The sequence below is a fragment of the Aegilops tauschii genome, chromosome 6 (assembly GCF_002575655.3).
Source record: "Aegilops tauschii subsp. strangulata cultivar AL8/78 chromosome 6, Aet v6.0, whole genome shotgun sequence".
NCBI lineage: Eukaryota > Viridiplantae > Streptophyta > Magnoliopsida > Poales > Poaceae > Aegilops > Aegilops tauschii.
Window position 1 is genome coordinate 55,461,466 of NC_053040.3, and position 20,157 is coordinate 55,481,622.

Genomic DNA, 20,157 nt, shown 5'->3' on the forward strand with positions numbered 1-20,157 from the left:
TTGTAGGTAAGTTATCAGGAGGTCCGCGGTGCTTAAAATACCTGTTGTTTACACAAAATTTATCGAAGTATGTTTCAACAACTTTTTTCCTCTAGGTCAAACAACCTTTTTTCTGGGTCAAAAGTAATACCGTGATGGTATCAAAGTTGTCAGGATCAAAGTAGAAAACATCGTCGAAAGATAGTTTACTGCGAGAGAGATGTGTATCTGACAAAAACATCATTCTTTTTGTAGCTTTTTTTCTTTTAATTTACCACAAAAAATGGAAGAAAAGTGCATAGAAGCTAGTAGATTGCATCGGCTACTAGCATGAAATAGCAGCACCACTCGGGGATATTCCCTTTTGCTCCTACGTGCATATGCACCCATTATCGAAATACACATTTCGAAAAGTTGAAAAATTCGGAACAAAAATCCCGCGTGTATATCCGGACATTTTATGTCCGTTCACAAGGTTTCGGTGAAAAACGACGTTTTTTGTGGCTTGTGTAAAAAAGACAATTTCTGATGCTTCATTCTAACTATTCACGAGGCATTTCTTTATCTTTTTTACACAAGCCACAAAAAACGTCGTTTTTCACCGAAACCCTGTGAACGGACATAAAATGTCCGGATATACACGCGGGATTTTTGTTCCGAATTTTTCAACTTTTCAAAATGTGTGTCTTCGACAATGGGTGCATATTCACCTAGGAGCAAAAAAGCCTAGTAACTAGCCTAATTAGCAGACAGCAGCTAGCCTAGCTAGCCTAACCTAGCTAGTAAACAGCAGCAGATCGCATATGGAACAGTGACAGGAACAACAAATAGCAGCAAGCGCATGGAGCACCCTCAAAAAAAAACAAGCGCATGGAGCCACGGGAGGAGCTGCACATGGAGCAGCAGCAGAAAAGTCCACGCGCGTCTTGCGCGGAAGGGGAAGGAGCAGCGCGCAGCCCACGCGCGGGCGTTTGCGGAAAAAAAGCGTTGACCGCTTGATGCAAATCGTACGGCGCTGGATGCGGTAGGTAGTTTTGCAGAAAAACTTCCGTGTGCCAGATACATATTTCGTATATATATATACATATCTGCACTACCTCGGGCGATCTCCTCGACCGGCTCGTACCATCCTGTCCCACTCCCACCCCGGCCGCCCGGCGACGGTGATCGGCGATCCTCTATTTCTTCGATCAGTAAGCATATATGTAATCTAGATATGCTTCCCCCGATCGACCCCGATCGACCCAATGCAGCACCACATCTCATATCATATAGCATGCGTTTCTTGCAGCTCTACTATTCGAGGCTTGCCCAACATGGCCTTTGCTGGCGTATCTCTCATTGCTGACTGCAAGCTGTGCGCCTCCACCAAGTCGGCCATCAACTCCGGTGCAGATAGCGGGTACCACTTGCTCGTTGTCGAAGGTTACTTGCGCACCAAAGAGACTACTCCCAACCGCGAGTCCATCGGGTCTCGTCCTTTCATTGTTGGGGGCCGTCGCTGGGCCATCGGCTACCACCCTAATGGTTTGGACAAGGATGCTGAAGAATTTATATCGGTTTCCCTTGTCCTTGAAGACGATACCAGGCCAAGCGTTGAGGTTCAGTATGCCTTCAGTTTCATTGACCAGCCCTAGTTGCGGGTGCCAAAGCACATCCGCCAAAGCCAACCAGTTTGCTTGGGCTTCTATGATTCTTTTGATGGCCAGTTTGAATTCATGAAAAGGGAGGGTTTTGAAAGATCAAGGCATCTCAAAGACGACAGCTTCGTCATCCGGTGTGACCTTGTTGTCCTCAAGCCGGCCGCGGACAAGGAGCAGGGCACCACCGCTCTTCCTTTCACCGAATTGCCACAGGCCGACTTACCAAGCCATCTTGGCGATCTCCTCCTGAGCAAGGAGGGTGCTGACGTCACGTTTGAGGTTGACGGCAAGGAGTTCGCTGCGCACCGGTGGATGCTTGCAGCCCGATCTACCGTCTTCAAGGCACAGCTCTTTGGCACCATGAATGTGGGCAATGCTACGTCAAGTGTTGTCAAGATAGACAACATCAAAGCAAACGTCTTCAAGGGCTTGCTAACTTTCATCTACACTGATGGAATGCCTGAATTCGAGCATGACGATGACGATGAGGCTGGTGACATGGAACAGGATGATGACTCAGAAGAAGATGGAATGAAAGAAGACTGGCTGCTACAGCTCCTTGAAGCTGCAGAAAAATATGGTCTCCAAAGGCTCAAGTCAATCTGTGAAGAGAAGTTGACCGAATTGATTTGCAAGGACACGGTGGCAGACATCATTGTCGTGGCTGAGCGGAACCAGTGCCTCTGGTTGAAGGAGTCTTGCTTGGAGTTTGTCAAAACTCGCACAAATTTACACATAGTTTTCACCGCTGATGGCTTGGAGCAAATAATCAGGACCTGCAGCCCCTCTGTTCTCAAGGAGCTTCTCTCCAAGTTTGCTTCCTGAATTGCTTGAGTTCTAGACCTATGGTTCATGATTCCTCTATATAAGGTTATTATTGTGTCCCTGATGCATATCCATATTATGACATACAATTGTGTCGTCTACCACTACTATTCTAAATGTGTGCTCAGTACTGAAATATGAAATGCAGCAAAATAATCTATTCTATGTGCTTTGCTTGAATTCATTTGATCATGCATGCATGGCTCTATGTTGAAATGTTGAGATGAAAAAGTTTGTGTTGGGTGCATCCATGGATAACCTGCATCAGCTGCAAGTGTAAAAACTAGCCAGCAGCATACAAGTTCGTTAGCATGCTCCCTTCTCTGATCCAATTGAGGGTGCATGATGTTACAAATAACCTAGATAAATCTCGTGGATAACCAAAGCAATGGTACGAAACAATCACAATAAGATAAATAATTTGACTACAACGACCACACATTTTACTCGAGATAATTGGCGACATCCTATGATACATAACTGATTTTGATTTGGATTCTTTTTCTTCATGAAAATAAGCATAATTAAACTCAGTTAGCATCATTCTGACAGTACCATATCCATGCACTCCATGTACACTGTACAGGGCACAATTGCTCGATACGAGTAGCATGTACGGACAGCCAGGTGACTAATGTGTAGGAACCAATATACAGCTCAGTTCACATGAATATACAATGGCTATTACCTTTACATAGAAGATCATCAGTAATTCAGGATTGGCGACAAAAGGAGAAATTCTTTTACAGCAACAGCCTAGCTCAGTCTCTGGGACTCATCTCCTGCCTTAAGCTAATTCTGAGACACTTATGTGCCCTTACCACACAGTAACAACGAACTCCACCTCTCAAAGTTAGCAAACTCTGCTCCGAGATGCTGTATCAGATGGAATGAACAGGGTCATGAAAAAGAAGAATGGATGAGAGGGTCATAGTGTGGACTATGGAAAAGACACCAAACGGAAAATCAAGTTTCAAATCATGTAGCTAGACAATAAGGCTGGTCTCAGTTCAGTTGTAACAACTGAAGAATGTGGAGCTGCATAAAACATGACAGGGAAGGCAAACACCATGTATGTACTAGGTAGCTATTGTTTTAGCAACCTCTGTATCTTTGGGGGATTATGATTTATGACTAGTTCTTTCTAAATAAGAGGAGCACACGTGGTGCTTTCCGCAAATGTAGATGATCTGTTACAATGTGAAATGTGTGGATGCAAGCACATATATACGATAATATAGTAGTCAATGATGATGAGTCTATTGTGTTGTAGCTTTCTAAAGCTGGAACAAGAGATCTTATCCAACAATAGCTACATAATATATGAAGTAGGCATGTAGTTCAGACTATCTGGAGAATACCTCAGGTGGGGTGAACAAAACGAACGTAGCAAAGAACACCACATATTCACGGGATGATGATATTTAGCCTCACCTTTGTTTTGAAATGAATCTAGTCTTTGCTTTTCTCGCCTTCAAAGTACTTGAAAACGCCATATCCAGTCGTACCCCCGAGGAACAAGAGTACTGTCGGAGTGAACGACGGATACAGGTACTTAACTAAAAAACTGTCCCATTCTGTGGGCAGAAAACCTGCATTTTTCATAAGAAGGTTCAGATATGATTAGTTGAGTCAACAATTCTACAGTAGCAAAACCTTTCCCACCCTTAGCAAATAAAAATTGAAACAGAGGCCAAAGATTTGCCTCATTCATTAATTAAGGGAAAAATATAGTGTTATGGTTACAAAGATAACGCCCAAACGTCCACCAACATAGAACAAGGACACTACTCTCCCGGCATGATTAGACCTAAGTGTTTCGCCCCCGCGATGACCCAAAGTTTTGCCTCTTTCACCCTCAACGAGGATTGTCGGCGGAGCGGACTTGTGGCGGAAGACCCTAGCATTTCTCTCATTCCAAATGGTCCAACTTAGATAATTTAGAACGAACCAAGGCGACGATGAGTTATATGCATCGCTCAGCATCACGCAAGAACAATTTCAGTTCAGTTAAAATCACCAAGTCAACGGCATGATGGCAAACCTGAAAACTGCATCCAACATTTACAGAGCAAAGGGTGTTTCTTCACACCAGACGCCACTCAAGTTAGTAATACGTAGTACTCCACTGCGCCACAATGCTTCTTAACTCTTATCGTATCATGGCATCCCCCTAAATTTCAAATACCTATGATGTCTACGGACAATGTCCACCAGATTCCCCATAGCACAAGCTTAAATCAGCTACTAGATAGCATAGGTAGGTGAATTACCGGAGGCGGCCAGCGCGAGGCCCTGGAAGAGGATGATCCCGCCGAGGCCCAGCCACGCGAAGAGGAAGGCGCTCTCGGTGGCCTGCCTCTGCCGGACCTCGTCCTCCGTGAACCGATTCCCGCGGCCGCCGGGGTTGAACCCGGCCTTCGTCCGCTGCTGCTCGAACACCGACGCGCTCCCCGCCGGGGCGCGGCGGACCGCCACGTCGGGCGGCGGCTCCAGCGCCTTGTCCTTGCCCTTGCCCTTGCTGCTGCTGCTCTTGGACTTGCCGGGCTTCTTCTTGCCGCCGCCCGAGCCCGAGGCCGCGAGGGCGCGGAAGAGGGGGCGGGGTTGCGGGCGGGGTGGGGCTGGGGAGAGGAAGGACGCGGCGGAGAGGGAGGCGGAGGCGGCCGTGGCCATGGCGACGGCGTGCGGTCGCTGCGCTGCCGGCGCGTCCGAGTTGGTTATCCCTGGCTTGGCTCGCTCGGTGGAGTGGGCGGTGGAGGTGGAGGCGACGAGGCGGGTTTGGTGGGCTGGGCCGTGGAGAAGAGACAGTGGGTTTTGTGCTGGCGAAATGGAAGTCCGTTTTGTTTTGAGAGCTCAGGCCCGGTAGTTTCGGCCTGGCCTTTCTACTAGTAGCATGCACCCACGATCAGATTTCTCAAAAAATAAATGCACCCACGATCATCACATTTTTTTTGCGGAGCGGAATTTTGTGCATGCCTTGTAGGTTTCCATATTGCTTTGGCTTTACATAGCCCCATCACTCTAGAAACAAACTGCCTGATCCTAAAAAAAAAAACTGCCTTTTTGTGAAGAACTATTTAGCCGATGGAATCCTCGACGCATCAGCTCTCATGGACTTGAAAAAAGAGGCTAAAGGGGCCATCCGCCTTCTGTAGCAATTCTTCCCGGTCAATAGGGGGCACTAATATGATGGCGCATAAGATTGCAAAAAACAATTATGATTTATAAAATGGATGGGGTTTTTAATGGGTGATGCGCCGTCGTGTGTAACGTCCTGTGTAACAAATGATTATATGCCTTTGATTTAATTAACATATGGGTGTTTTGAAAGACAGGTAGGAGTAATTCCAGTTGAGAAAATGTGTGCTATCAGGTAACAAAAATTACAAGTAAATAAATGAAACATTTCATGTGTGCGCGTGGTCTTTTTTTTTTTTGAATGATTTGAGATTGCTCGCCATGTGTGTCATGCGGTAGTTGTGTCCTATGTGTGTGCTTTTGTAAAATTTTGGAAGAAAATAATTACACGCACGCACAAAAGAAAGAAAAACACAAATAACATGCACATGGTAGCAAAATCAATAATTACCTGAAATGCTAAACAATGTTTTCACTAAGGTAGCCCCAGGAGCTAGCATGTGCTTTTGGGAGCCATTTCGTCGTGCCGGTCAATATAATTAACAGGACGGAGGTGCCCATACACAGCCGCTAATTTCATATCACAAACAACGTGTAACACACCCGAGCATATGCATGCACACACACGCACAAAGCTTTAGCTAGCAGCCATGCATTATTAGCTGTCCCTTGACCTGAGACACGGATGCGCGTCGCACACCAACTAATCAACTAAACAATTAATCAGTGGGAGCTTTCGCACCCATGACCCCCAAGGACTACGAAACCTTGTTAATTTTTAGTGCTAGTAGTACTACTTTTAGTGCCCTTCACTCACCGCCAGTCACGATCACTACTCATTTGTATAACTAGTTAAATTAAATTGCTAACCCCTTTAGCACGGCCCCGTGCATTATATAGTAGTACTAGAAGTTTAGCAATGGATGGTAGTACAACATATGGATCGTCCGTTTTGTCTGCCCTTTGGCAAGTGCAGGGGTTGCAACCATCAGAAAAGTGACTTTAAGCCGAAGCGTTTTGCAGGTGCTTAAGCTAAACCATATCGTTTAGCTCGACTATGGACTATAGGTTGGCGTCATGTAGTATCTTTTACTCCTCTGTAAACAAATCCAATATGAACAAACTGGTCGGCCGTGATCACCACAACTAATTTGTTTTCGTGTTAAATACCTGGGACTGTGGTAGTAGTATTTACATAGTTGCACGGCAGCACCTAGACTGACTGAAGTGTAGTAGTAATAGACACATGTACTACTAGCATAATTAGTCTTCCAGAACCTCAATTGTCCGATTCGGCGAAGATGCCAGGGGAGAAACACTGATAATGATATCTAAAGAAAAAGCATCATGATAAAAACAATATTTTATAGACACACGGGCGCCATTTGTCAATCGAGCAGGATAAGGATTAGTGTCTGAATTAAGCATATAAGAGCAACTCCAACGGGCCGACCCAAACGGACGGCGTTTTTGTCCGCTTTTTGTCCGTTTGGGTCGGCCGTCCGCCCGCCGTCCCCCCTCTTCTAGTTTTGGGTCAGCAGTGCGCCCAACGGGCCGACCCATTTCATGACCGCACGCGTTTAAGATCATGCCGTTGCCCTGATTTTGGCGCTCCAGCGCGCGGGAAAGGTTCGCGCGCGCGGGGGAAAGCGGCCTAGCGCGCGCTGGTTTTGGCGCTCCAGCGCGCGCCGCGGCCGGCGCTCGTTATAAAGAAGGCGCTCTCTCCACACTCTGTCCGCCGCCCACTCTCGCCGCCTCTGCGCCACCATGTCGATCCGCCGCCTGGGCGCTTCGGATTTTCGCGGAGTCCGCGAGCCCTGCTCCGGCGCCTTCTCCTCCGAGATCTGGTTTTGCGAGAAACGTCTCATCCTCGGCACCTTCGACACTGCAGAGGAGGCGGCCCGCGCGCACGACGCGGCGGCGTGGCGCCTCCGGAGGCCTTGTCGGGATATGAATTTTCCCAACGTGTCGAGCCAGCGGGCGCAGGATCTGGCGCCTCTCCCACGGCTTTTCACCAACGAGGATCGTCGTGTCCACCGGAGGCGGCAGCGTCGCCTCGCCATCGCAGAGAAGGACGTGGAAGCCTTGGTGGTGTGGCGCGGAGGCTTCCCGCAGGACATCGTCGACGAGCGCCAGTTCTACAAGCAATTGAGGTTGGAGAGGGACGCGAGGAGGAGGGAGCGAGCCGCCTATCGGGAGGACAAGCGTTCGCGGAAGCAGGCAGCTCAATTGAAACTGAAGCTACGAGAAACGTCGGGTTGGAACTTTGAAGACGAGCAGCTTGCTGACGCCTACATTCAGACGTAGGAGGAAGATATTACCGAGTCGGAGTCAGAAAGCGACGAGTAGTGGTCTTTTTCTTTTATCTGTGTACGCTAGAACTATCTATGTATCCATTTTAATCTGAAAAAATGGCCGGCGGGGTCAGCGACGTAGCAGGCGGGCGAATGTGTGAATCTAATGTGCCACCGACCAGCGGGCCCGGTGAGGAAAGAGGGCGAGCGCGCGCGTCCGTCTTGTGTCCGCGCCGACACAAATCAGGCTAAAAAATGGACCGGGAATGGGTCGGCCGGCGGACGAAAGCGACGCGCGTCCGTTTGGATCGGCGCGTTGGGCCGGCTTTTTTGTCCGCGCCGACCCAAACGGACGGCCGCGGACGAAATGGGTCGCCCTATTGGAGTTGCTCTAAATTAGCCTAATTTTATCTTTGGTGATGATGTTCAGTAGGTGAGGCACCAACCCCACAACCAATCAGAAGCTGGCCTCCGCCGTTCTAATTTTGTTGGCTGCCTGGCTGGCCAATGGTCACACGACCCGACTGACCCTACTCGCCTTCGGCGCGCGTACGCGGCGACGCGCGATTGGACGGCGTGGGGGCTAGGACCCCACAGGAATCAGACACGCGCCACCCCGACCTCTATCCCCAAATCGCCTTATCTCTTGGGGGTGCTGCCCTCCACGTCTCTGCGCCAAGTCCATACACCACCAGCATTCACATGTACGGTAGTAAAGTATCTATCTGCTGTGTTTTGGCCTTGTGTGTGAGGGAGGAAAATTCGTGTGACATGTACGTATTTGTGAGTGGATAGAGTGACACGTCCCTACATAAAATAGAGGATAGGGTGAGAGGTTTTCATTTGGTTCAGTACATGCTATACTCAAAATGATCGTATACGCAAGCCGATGTGTGTACGTTTACACGCCGCCACCTCCTTGTTAAAAGAATAGAGATCCTCTGCCTCCCACCGGCATCGTCACTTGCCTGTCTCGTCTCCGGTGGCCTTAGGGCCATGGAAGCATGATGGATCCCTGCCCTTGCCAGTGGGAGGGCTTCGTTTTTAGACGTTTCGTCGAGATTTGTTAGGGTTTGTGTCCTTCTCAAAAAGATGAGACGACGACACGGCTCCTGAAGATTGAATAGAGTTCTCCTAGTCTAGCCCTGTTCCGGTGGTGCGCCTAGCATCGTTGGTGGGTGTGTAGAGGTGTGTCTTCGGCGGATCTGTGTTTAGCAGATTTGCTCGAATCTGGTCGTCATTCGTCTACGTTTGTGCGTCTTGAGGTTGGATCCTTTCGATCTATGCCACTCTTCATGAGCGGCAGTTGCTGTTCAGGTGCACTGGTCCTATGGGGCCTTAGCACGATGACTTCTCGACTGTCTACTACAACAAGTTTTGCTAGGCTCCGGCGAGGAAGGGGCGATGACGACAGCGCGCCTTCGACTCGCTTTAGTGCTTGAAGTCGTCACTAGGTGGTCCAAGGATCTGGTTGTAATTTTTTATTATTTCTAATGTTCGTTGTACTGTCATGATTGAAGATGAATAGATCAAAAGTTTTCTCACATAAAATGAGTGTGGTGTATTTTAAATCATGGACAAAGTGGAAAAAGGCGACAAATGGACTTTAATACTTTTACCGACTCAAAATCAACTCGTTGGTAGAATCAACACGGTAAAATCCACATTTCCACATTTCTTTGCAGTATATGTACCATAGATCTAGGTCATCACCATCGGACCACTTGTTTCGAGAGAAAAGATTCGAATTTAGCTCCAGCGTGTTACACATTTTTATGGAAAGTTATATCTAAAACTTTGATTGTTATAAGACCGAACGTGCGTTTCTTAGTCTCTATAGAAAGGCTTTGATACCCCTGGACCATCTTTTGTACCTTAAAGGAACAACATGAAAAACATATTAAACACCCATCTGAAAATGACTCCTGAACCAACATTGAATTGACCGAAGTTTATACTATTGTACTTTTTATTTCCATCTTTTGTACATCGCCTCGGAGACTTATTTTCTTTTTACTATATGCACATTACAATTTTTTTATAAATATCGTGGAGGCCAAAAAGATCTTGATTGGAAGTAAGCATCCTATGGCTACAAATATATACTTCTTCTGCAACTGAAAAAGAGTTCCACAAAAGGCAGAATATAGATGGAAATAGATAGAAAAGGAGTTCCAACAGACAGAGTCCATGCGCCGTGTCCACACACCAGTCGTCACATCGCTACTCGTGCACCACACCTCACCGTTCCTTTCCTCCACCAACGAAACCCAATAAAAGAGAAGATAGGGAGCGAAAAAATCGAGTCTTTAATCCTCTCCGGTAGGCCGCAAAGCCTCCCCCATTCCGTTCTCCCCTCGCCGCAATCCACAGCTCCGCCCCCGGCTGCGGCTGCGGCGCCGATGGGGTACGTGCTGTCGGCGGTGGCGAGGGTGCTGGAGCAGCCGACGGCATGGGGCGCGGCCTGCGAGATGGCGCTGCTCGCGGGGCCGCTCTGGGCGGCGGCCCTCGTCGGCCTCCTGCTCGGCTGGGCCTGGCGCCCGCGCTGGGCCGCCGGCATCGTCGCCCCCGCCGCCGACCCGCCGCAGCTCGCCACGCTCGACTTCTGGAGGGCCCAGCTCCCCGCCCGCATCCGCGCCCCTCTCGACTACCTCGCCGGCGCGCGGCAGCAGGAGCAGGAGCAGGAGGACGACGAGGCTTCCCTGCAAGGGTACGTTGCCTAGCAGGCCCGCGAGATGTTCGTTGAAATGCGTGCCTGGTTCTTCTTGGTGTGCGGGGAGTAGCTTTTGGTCAAAGCCGCGTGTTCTTTAGTGGGGATTTGGCGAAATTGGAGTGGTCTTCGACCCCTGACCTGCTGCTGCTGCTTCGCCTTGGCAGGTCGCCGGAGATGGCGAACGAGGATCTGGCGGTGGGGAAGGCTGACCTGGTGAACCTCTGGAGGCTGGTGGAGGGCAACGACGGCGGCCCGGCGTGGATCAAGATGATGGAGAAGGCGCTGCCCAACATGACCTACCAGGCCTGGAGGAGGGACCCCCAGGTGAATATCACTTCTCAGTAGACTGATTGGGTTCTCTTATACTTGTTGATGTGAAGTACTGAATGCCTATTTGGGAGCTAATTATGGGTGTACTGTACTTGGATGAAATCAGAATGGGCCTCCGCAGTACCAGAGCAGCACAATCTTTGAGAATGCAACCCCTGATGAAGTAAGAGACTTCTTTGGAGATGATGAGTTCCGGATGTCCAACAAGTGGGATGATATGCTCATCTCTCACCAGACGCTGGAGGAGTGTCAGACAACCGGGACGATGAAAGTGCATTGGGTTCGCAAGGTAGATGGCCTTGAGATGGTGAATTAGCTCTGAGTCCTGCTAGGTTGTCACTTCATGCTTATCGTTTGCTCTCTCTTGCTCGCAGTTCCCCTTCTTCTGTAGTGACAGGGAGTACATCATTGCTCGCCGGATATGGAAACTGGGAAGCGCTTACTATTGTGTTACAAAGGTAAGGAAACTTGGGAACTTACTAATGCTCATCAATGATGCTTCCTTCTATTCTTCGGGTTTGAGATTTATAGGAGAACCGTGCTTGATCCTTAGCATATGATGGTGCTGACAGAAATTATGTAAAATTGCAGTTACATCACTGCAATGTCCATAATTCAAATTTATATGTTTCCTTGTTTGCAATGGGAATTTTATTTACTCCTTTTGCATTAAAAGAATGCACAGCAAGATGCTCCAAAATACAAGGGACTAGTGTGAAAAATCCTGTGGGCAAAATCTAGAGTTCTGCTGCTTTAACATCCTTGTAAACAAATCGATGATGTTGACAAAAAGTTGCATCGTATCCCATCACGCAACTCAGTTCAGAATAGGCATTGCTAGGTAAATTTAATGATATTGTTGACTGGACAACGACGCTTCTGTGGATACCTTATAAATGATAATGAGGTATCACGTATGGTAACTTGGTAAGATCAGCTTTTCTCTGTCAAGCGTGCTGATATCTTTTTCTAATGATAATGATATGAGGCCACTTCTCCATCCTTTGAGTACATGTACAGATGTACCAGGACAGACTTCTAACATCATGAGTCTTGATATTAATGTTAAGTTGTTGATAAAGTGGAAGTCTCCAGTTTTTTCTTTTTCCGCTATTATTTGGTTGAAATTAAACAATGGGGACAGCTAGATAACCTCTTGCATTAAGTTACATTTAATAGTGGTAACCACACAGTACAAAGGAACGAAGAAACTAGGAAGAGTTGGTACATCAGTGTCAAACTTAAAAACATGTCAATACCAGTTCTGGTTGTAGTTTTATTCCATGCTGTCTTCCTCATCTTAAAATCATCTCAATAAAGACACGTGCAAGTACCTGTGTGTTTGAACTCAGTACCTGGACCACATTTCAGCAGTAAATCCATGTTTCCTTGTCTTGGTTTCATTCCTGATATAACAAAATCTTATCTGATGTCAATACTTATCATGTGCCTTATAGAAAGTTCTATGCATACTATCGTTTCCCTTGACATGCATGTTCATGTCATCTGACCTTTTTGTCTTCTGTTATTGCATCCTTCTCCTTTTTCCTATCTTTAACCACCCCTCTGCACCCAGTTATTCATTCTTTGATAAATTGGTATGCTTATGTTTTATATGGCTTCATTGAATTGCCTATTTTATCTTGATGAGAGTTCTCTCTTGGTTGCTTTTGTAGCTTGTAGGCACATGCATACTAAACTAAAGTAAGAATCAGTTATGTAATTCTGATTTCCCTAAAAGGAATGGTTTAGATTTGGTGGATATCAAGTCCCTCAACAGTTCTTATTTCAGTTATTTGCACAGCATAAAGTGATTCTTTAGAATATTTCTCAAAACTCTAGATTCTTCACATCAGCCAGAAAGTAGCATGACTTTAAAACTGGTGCAGAACAGTAAAGTGAAATAATTTGTTAATGATCAGCAGTTTAGACTCTTGAACTAATGTCACCTTGCATGAAGTGAATTACTAGAACATGTTGATGTGCACATGTATACAAGTTACATCGTCTTGCTCAGCTACTTATCTGTCTCCGTTTTATGCATGGTGCAGGGTGTGCCATGTTCATCCATCCCGCGGCGCAGCAAACCTCGCAGAGTAGATTTGTATTACTCAAGCTGGTGCATCCGTGCAGGTAACCACTTCCCTTCACTACCTTGTTTGCATATGAGTGGTAAGAGGTGAAACAGAGCTATTTGAATAGTGAGGTTAAAGGAAATACATTTTATACATGACATGAGAAAGGAACAAAAATGAGACAACATATTTTCTAGAAATTAATGAAAAGAATACCTCTTTCTTTCTTCCATTCTTTCTTTGATAACTAAGAATTTCTTTTGTTTTGATCTTGGAACAGTGGAGTCAAGACGAGGCAACGGTGGCTCGACTGCCTGCGAGATTCTCTTGTTCCACCATGAGGATATGGGCATCCCATATGAGATAGCAAAGATTGGCATTCGGCAGGGCATGTGGGGATGTGTGAAGAGAATTGAACCTGGACTCCGGGCCTATCAGAAAGCCAGGGCTGCTGGGGAGCCACCTTCGCCGAGCGCCTTGATGGCCCGGATCAACACCAAGGTCGGCGACAATTTTGTCCGAGGACTGGAGTCCAACAGTGACCAAGACATCATGGAGGCCGAAGAGAAACCTGTGAAAAACCGCATGGCGAGGTTCCTTGTGCTCGGTGGGGCCGTCGCCTTGGCGTGTACTCTCGACCAAGGGCTCCTGACAAAGGCTCTCATCTTCGGCGTGGCACGGAGGTTTGTGGGGCAGAGGAATACATTGTAGGATCTGACATCTTCCTCACAATCCTCTGAGCCAATTTGCGTGGAGAGAGCGGAGATGATCTGGCTAACTGTAGCACATGCCATTGACGGCAGATGAAGGACATTGGTGTATATATGCTGCCGGCACTTGATGAGAGAGGGGGAGGCAACGGAGTAAAAAGATGTAATTTACATTTGGAAAATGGATTCCAGCTATATATGAATTTTTTATCTTTGTTTCACGCGATCTTCTATGTGAACTGGATATATGAGAAACCGTAAATCAGAATGTAATTACTTTTTTGGCTCATTTTATGGAGTATCTATGCAGTGGCTCTTCCATTCTAATGGTGAAAACGAGTAAAATGGTTTTCCAATCATAGTTACATGGTACAAAATGCATACATGCCAGCGTAGATGTACAAAATAATATTCACTTATCATTATTTGACTAGAACAGTGCCCGTGCGTTGCATCGGGATATAAATATTCTAGTATGTTAGGTTGTGATTTAGCTACAAATAATAATGCGATTGTGTAAATAAATGTTTATCAAATTCTACCTGTGAATTATCTTATATTTTGATTAAAAGTCTGATAAGTAAATTAAAATAGAATTAGTTTAGAAGATAAGTAAATTAAGGTGATTGATTATTATATACATGAAAGGTTGGACGAAGGATGATGGGAAGAAAGGTGAAATGAAAACCTTACGTTTTTTTTATGTAGTAGAGATTTGGTCAGAGGCGATACACCCTGATAATTTTGTTTGCTTACTCATGCATGAAGTAGTAGCTTTGATTTGCTATGGTTCAATGCTTGTGTAGTTCGTGCTCACATTTCTTTTAAAATTGCTGGTTTAATGCCGGATCACATACTTTCAAAATGAATGTAATTACGTTTTTGTTCTTTACGGAGTATGTAGTGGCTCTTTCATTCTAAGGCCCCTGTTCAGCAGCCTATTTTTGGATTAAAAAATCAAGGTAAAATACAGGCCTGTAAAATGGTTCATTTCAGGCCCCGCTTGGAATGGGGCTTGCTCTCGGTCCGTGTGCTGGAGGCAGAGCTCCTCCACCTCTTCGAAGGCGAGTGGGATTGGCAAGTTACTCCGGTGGGTGCGTACAGTTTCTTGGTGGTGTTTCCAACAAGGCGATGCTGCGGATGGCGACGCGGAGTGGCAAGCTCTTCCTCTCCCTCAACAACATCATGGCAGACATTCGGGGGTCGCGCGAGGAGGAGCCCAAGGCCATGTTCATGCCGGAAGTTTGGGTGAAGCTGGGGGGCGTGCCTCCCAAGCAGCGGCGGGTGGGTCGGCTCATGGCGGCCACCACCATGATTGGCCGCCCAATCGAGGCCGACGAGCTCTCTCTGTCTCGGGCGGGCTCTGTGCGGTTGCAGTTTGCTTACCGCTCTCACGCCAAGCTGCGCGACCGTGTCGAGCTGTGGTTCAGCGGGGAGGGGTACGGCATCAAGCTTGAGCCCGAGCTCGCTCCTCCGGGCCATGGCGCGGCCCCTCCCCCCCACCCCAACGGCAAGGGCCCTGGCGACAAGGAAGCGACCCAGGACCAGGATGAGAGCATGGGTGATGACTCCATCGACACGACGGCGTGGGACAAGCTGGGCCTCCACGACAAGATTCTGGACAAGGCGGCGGGCTCTCCCAAGGCGGGGGCACGGCGGCGGCCGCGGCGCTTGCTCCGTCTGGCGTCTCCCTGACCCTGGATCAGTATGGCTCCAACATGCTCCTGGATGTGGAGGCGGACAAGGGCGCGACGGCCTCGTGCGACTCGGGCCATCTCTCGTCCTTGCTCATGGGCGTGCTCTCCCCGTGAGCGGCTGCTGGGGGCTCGGGATTGGGTTCTGACATGTGGTCATCCCCTCCCTCTGGTGGCTTGAGCAAGAGCGGCTCGGTGCGGCAGGCGAAGAAGCCGTCGGGTCGCAATGCGGCCGTGGCGTTGATCCCCGGCTATGGAGAGCCTCGGCGCTTCGGCCACGCCTAAGCAGGTGGTCATGGCGCTGGCCTCCCCGACAACGACGGCAGGGGGCGGGCTGGTGGCTGCTCCTGTTGGCCCAGTTGCTGATCTGCTGGCGGAGGCCGTGGTGCCTACAATCTCCAAGGCCAGGCGTTCCAAGGCGGTGGCCGCTGCTTCGACCCTGACGCGCGCACGTGGCCATCCCAAGGGTGCCAAGGGCAACCTCCCCTCGCTCCAGCGCGCTCAACTCCTGCAAGCTGAGAACAACATGGAGATTGAAGGTAATCCCCCCTCGCTTTACGATCCTTGAATCCTTTTAGGATGACCACTTGTGCGAGATTTTGGGGGATAGCGGGGTAGATCTTGCTAATGCGGGTGAGGCTCGAGAGTTGATTGCCCTCATTTGTTCGAAAGAGCTTGCGCACGTAGCTTTAGCTCAAGCTGCGGCTGCGCGTGCAGCCGCTCCGGTAGGGGATGTGGGGGCATCCTCGACCGTGGCTGTACAACCCGATCAAGGAGTGGTGGTAGCAGGGGCTGCTACCAACTCCCCTCATCGTCAACAGGCGAAGACGAGGCGCGTGGCTAAAGCGGTGACCTCTCGAGGGATCCGTCTCCGCAACCGTAAAATCTAAATGCAGTTCCTCTTTCAGAATATCCGTGGCTTCGGCCACGCTGGGAGGCGGACCCAGCTCAAAGAATATATGCGCAATGAGGGCATTGACGCGGTAGGCATCCAGGAAACCATTAAGGCCGAGTTCCATCACCACGAACTGCTGGCTATAGATCCCCTCAAATGATTCGCGTGGAAGTGGGTCCCAGCCCGGGGCCATTCAGGCGGCATGTTGCTGGGTCTTAATATCAAATGCTTTGAGGTGTTGTCCTGGGGGCAGACACTTTCTTTATCTCTGCTCACGTCCGGCATTGGGCGTTGCTTCGCGAGTGGGTGGTGATCGTGGTTTACAGCCCGGTCGACCATTCGCGATCCCTTGAGTCCCTGGATGAGATCCAGGCTATAGTGGGAAACACGGTCTCCCTCAACCTACCTCTGGTGGTGGGGGGTGATTTTAACTTGATCCGCTCGGAAGCGTATAAGAACAATGCGAATATTAACTGGACAAGGGTCTCCTTGTTTAATAACGCTATCGCGGCTATGGCTCTTAGGGAAATGCCCAGATCCGGTGCTCGGTTCACGTGGACGAACAAACAGATGTCGTCAGTCCGATCTGTTCTGGACCGGGTTTTCGTTACGTCTGACTGGGAGGTCTTGTTCCCCATGTGCTCGTTTGTGGCCGAGACCCGTATTGGGTCCGACCACATCCCTCTGGTCCTGTCTACAGGGGAGGACAGGCTGAGGCGTAGCCCATGTTTCTTCTTTGAAATGGCCTGGTTTGAAATTCCGGATTTTGACCAGGTGTTTAGGCAGAAGTGGGATGCTTGCCTTCAAAGGCTGGGCCCCCAGCGGGGGCCCATGGAGTTCTGGGTCGCGATGGGGGCGGGCCTCCGCGCATCCCTTAAAGGCTGGGGGCCAACCAAGGGCGGGACGACAAACTGCAGAGGGCACGTTTAGTCCAGGAGCTCATTGTTATTGATGCGCAGGCCGACTCACGTTCGTTTTTCGCGCAGGAGTGTGCGCATCGCTACAACCTGGAGGGCCAGGTGGAGGCTCTCCTTCGGAGCGAGGAAGAGTACTGGCGTAGGAGAGGGGGGCTCAAGTGGACCCCGAAAGGGGATGCGAACACTAAATATTTCCACGCCTACGCGAACGGCCGTCGCCGCAAATGTGCCATCCTTCGGTTGCAATCGGAGCAGGGGCTCCTGTTGCGTCAAGTGGACATCACACGCCACGTGTATGATTTCTACATTCAACTGATGGGCGCATGCGAGCCTCCCTTAGCGCGCATTCGCAGGGATCTGTGGGATCCTTCGTGTAAGGTGTCTGACACCGAAAATGAAGAGCTGAGCCTGGCATTCACCCCTCAGGAAATCGACTCAGCCATCCTCGACATGAAGACGGATACGGCCCCGGGTCCCGATGGATGGCCGGTGGCTATGTTCAAACGCTTCTGGCCCTTACTTAAGGGTCCGATTTTCGCGATTTGCGACGGTTTCATGCGTGGGGAAGTTGATATCTCTCGCCTGAACTTTGGGATTCTCTCACTAATCCTGAAAGTTCAGGGAGCGTATAACATTAGGCAATTTAGACCCATTGCGCTGATAAACGTCCCGTTTAAAATTTGCTCCAAAGCATGTTCCACGCGATTAACCCCAGTTTCTCACCATATCATTAGTAGACACCAATCAACGTTCATTCGTGGTCGTAACATTCTGGAGGGGCCCCTTGCTCTCCTTGAGATAGTTCATGAACTCAAACGCACGCGGCAGCTGCCAGCGATTCTTTTGAAACTTGACTTTGAAAAAGCGTACGACCGTGTTAACTGGGACTTCCTTAGACAGGTCCTCTTGGGAAGAGGATTCTCGTCGATGTGGGTCCACCGCATGATGCAATTGGTCTCGGGGGGCCAAACGGTAATTGTGGTCAACAGAGAAGTCGAGCACTTCTTCCGCAACAAGCAGGGACTGCGTCAGGGCGACCCAGCTTCCCCGCTCTTGTTTAACTTCGTGGCAGATGCCCTCGCAGCAATGTTAGACAGAGCTCGAGCGGCAGGCCATCTAAGGGGGGTGGTTAACCACTTGTTCCTTGGAGGGGTTTCCCACCTACAGTATGCAGATGATACACTGCTGCTGTTTGAGCCGGACAGACATAGCATAGATACGGTCAAAGCTATCTTGTTGAGCTTCGAGCTCATGTCCAGCCTAAAAATCAACTTCCAAAAATGCGAAGTGGTTTCCATGGGGATGGAGACCGCCGAGGTTCAGGAAGTGGTAGATCTGCTCAATTGCAAAATGGGCTCTCTCCCATTCCAATACCTTGGGCTACCGATTGGGGCTAGAGCTCCTACCATCCAGGACTAGGCCCCCCTTTGCACCACGGTAGCGGGCCAGGTTAGCCCATGGAGAGGTAAATTTATGTCGTCGGGAGCACGACTCATCCTTACCAACTCCAGCCTCTCTTCATTGCCCATGTTCACTATGTGCCTCTTTCTTTTGGCTGACGGTGTGCATACCAAGCTAGACACGCGTCGTCCCGGTTCTTTTGGGAGGGAGCCGGCACTAAACGCAAGTATCATTTGGTCAAATGGACAGCCGTATGCCGCCCCAAGTCCCAGGGGGTCTTGGAGTTATGAATTCCAAACTGATGAACGTGGCGCAAATGTGCAAGTGGATCTGGAGACTGTCTCAAGGGGAGACAGGGCTCTGGCTTGATTTTCTCAGGGCCAAATACTTCCCGTCCGACAACTTCTTCGCGTCCACGGGGAGCGGCTTTCTTTTCTGGAACTCTATTCAAGCGCTCAGACCTATCTTTGCCATGGGGGCGAAGTTTTCGGTCAAGGGCGGGCGCTCGACGCGTTTCTGGTTGGACCTTTGGATTGGTGACCAACCCCTCTGGTCCAGATTCAGAGACCTCTACAACATAGCTCTTGAACCCAATTTCTTTGTGGCTCAAGCTATGGGCGTGTCCCCACCAGGGTTGCTGTTCCGTCTTGAGCTCACCGGTTCGGAGACAACAAGTTTGGGAAACTTGTTGACTCTTGTTGGGGAGGTAACAATATCCCAGGGTCCAGATATCGTGTCCTAGCACCTCAACGCCTCCGAAAAATTCTTGGTTAATTCCCTCTACCGAGCATTTGCTCAGGGACCTTATCAACATGTGGCGTCCGGGTTGTGGAAGGCTCGGATGCCCCTCAAGATTAAGGTGTTTTTGTGGCAGCTGTGTCGTGATAGACTCCCCACGTCCGTCAACATAGCCAAGTGCAACGAGCCGGCCAACGGGCCCTGTGTGGTTTGCGGGGCGCCAGAGACCGCCAACCATGTCTTCTTCAACTGCCACCTGGCCCGTTTTGCGTGGAGTACGGTCCGCGAGGCTGCTGGTCGGGATTGGGATCCCCGGTAGTTCTGAGCTGAGTGCTCTTCTTTCGTCGGTTAGCAGGAGTGCTAGGCGTGTCATGTGGTGCTGCGTTGGGGCTTTTTTATGGGCTCTGTGGCATGTTAGGAACAAGCTAACAATTTAGGGTTCCTTCCCGTCTCATCCCGCTGAAGTGATATTCAAATGTGTCATCTTTTTGCAGCAGTGGGTGCCGCTGGGAAGGAACCAAGACGCTGATCTTCTGCAGCTCGCCCTTGCCCGTCTCCGACAAGTCTATGTTTTGGCAAGAGCTCCTGCGCCGCCTCCCTAGGGTCGCGAGGCATCTTTTGGCAACAACTTCGCGAGCCTGTGTGCTCTGATTCAGCCGGCTGTGGCCTGTAATCCTAGACTATTCCCCTCCATTCGCTCGATCTTTTGAGGGTGTTTGTTGCGTTGTAAAACTCTGGTTTCGCGTACGCTGCCTGTTGTGGGTTTTATTAAGTTAAAACCTGACGCTTCTAACGTCTTCATTCT

At 49.3% G+C, this 20,157-nt stretch overlaps 4 protein-coding genes and 1 pseudogene across 4 annotated transcripts; 4 read left to right on the forward strand and 1 right to left on the reverse strand.

Annotated features, from left to right (window-relative positions):
• The first annotated feature begins 1,295 nt into the window (after positions 1-1,295).
• LOC109771422 (BTB/POZ and MATH domain-containing protein 2-like) lies at positions 1,296-2,816 on the forward strand (annotated as a pseudogene).
• A 245-nt stretch (positions 2,817-3,061) lies between these two features.
• On the reverse strand, positions 3,062-5,216 carry LOC109771408 (protein LPA2). Its single transcript, XM_020330099.4, has 3 exons — positions 4,721-5,216; positions 3,882-4,039; positions 3,062-3,323 (listed from the first exon to the last, which is right to left on the reverse strand). Exons 1-2 carry the CDS (start codon positions 5,118-5,120, stop codon positions 3,900-3,902), a joined length of 540 nt encoding a protein of 179 aa, XP_020185688.1. The 5' UTR covers positions 5,121-5,216; the 3' UTR covers positions 3,062-3,323; positions 3,882-3,899.
• A 2,136-nt stretch (positions 5,217-7,352) lies between these two features.
• On the forward strand, positions 7,353-7,892 carry LOC109771423 (uncharacterized). Its single transcript, XM_020330113.1, has one exon. The coding sequence runs from the start codon at positions 7,353-7,355 to the stop codon at positions 7,890-7,892; it is 540 nt and encodes a 179-aa protein (XP_020185702.1).
• Positions 7,893-10,046: 2,154 nt separating this feature from the next.
• LOC109771409 (uncharacterized) lies at positions 10,047-13,996 on the forward strand. Its single transcript, XM_020330100.3, has 6 exons — positions 10,047-10,589; positions 10,757-10,916; positions 11,029-11,211; positions 11,297-11,380; positions 12,974-13,055; positions 13,278-13,996. The coding sequence occupies exons 1-6, from the start codon at positions 10,282-10,284 to the stop codon at positions 13,706-13,708; spliced, it is 1,248 nt and encodes a 415-aa protein (XP_020185689.1). The 5' UTR covers positions 10,047-10,281; the 3' UTR covers positions 13,709-13,996.
• A 4,934-nt stretch (positions 13,997-18,930) lies between these two features.
• LOC120966821 (uncharacterized) lies at positions 18,931-19,356 on the forward strand. Its single transcript, XM_040393373.1, has one exon. The coding sequence runs from the start codon at positions 18,931-18,933 to the stop codon at positions 19,354-19,356; it is 426 nt and encodes a 141-aa protein (XP_040249307.1).
• The last annotated feature ends 801 nt before the right edge of the window (positions 19,357-20,157 follow it).

Coding starts and splice junctions, on each gene's coding strand:
- LOC109771408 (XM_020330099.4), bottom strand. CDS start 5,120: ATGGCCACGGCCGCCTCCGCCTCCCTCTCCGCCGCGTCCTTCCTCTCC. Junction 4,040..4,720: donor CCTCGCGCTGGCCGCCTCCG/GTAATTCACCTA, acceptor TGAAAAATGCAG/GTTTTCTGCCCACAGAATGG.
- LOC109771423 (XM_020330113.1), top strand. CDS start 7,353: ATGTCGATCCGCCGCCTGGGCGCTTCGGATTTTCGCGGAGTCCGCGAG.
- LOC109771409 (XM_020330100.3), top strand. CDS start 10,282: ATGGGGTACGTGCTGTCGGCGGTGGCGAGGGTGCTGGAGCAGCCGACG. Junction 10,590..10,756: donor GACGAGGCTTCCCTGCAAGG/GTACGTTGCCTA, acceptor TCGCCTTGGCAG/GTCGCCGGAGATGGCGAACG. Junction 11,212..11,296: donor AAGTGCATTGGGTTCGCAAG/GTAGATGGCCTT, acceptor TCTTGCTCGCAG/TTCCCCTTCTTCTGTAGTGA.
- LOC120966821 (XM_040393373.1), top strand. CDS start 18,931: ATGTGCAAGTGGATCTGGAGACTGTCTCAAGGGGAGACAGGGCTCTGG.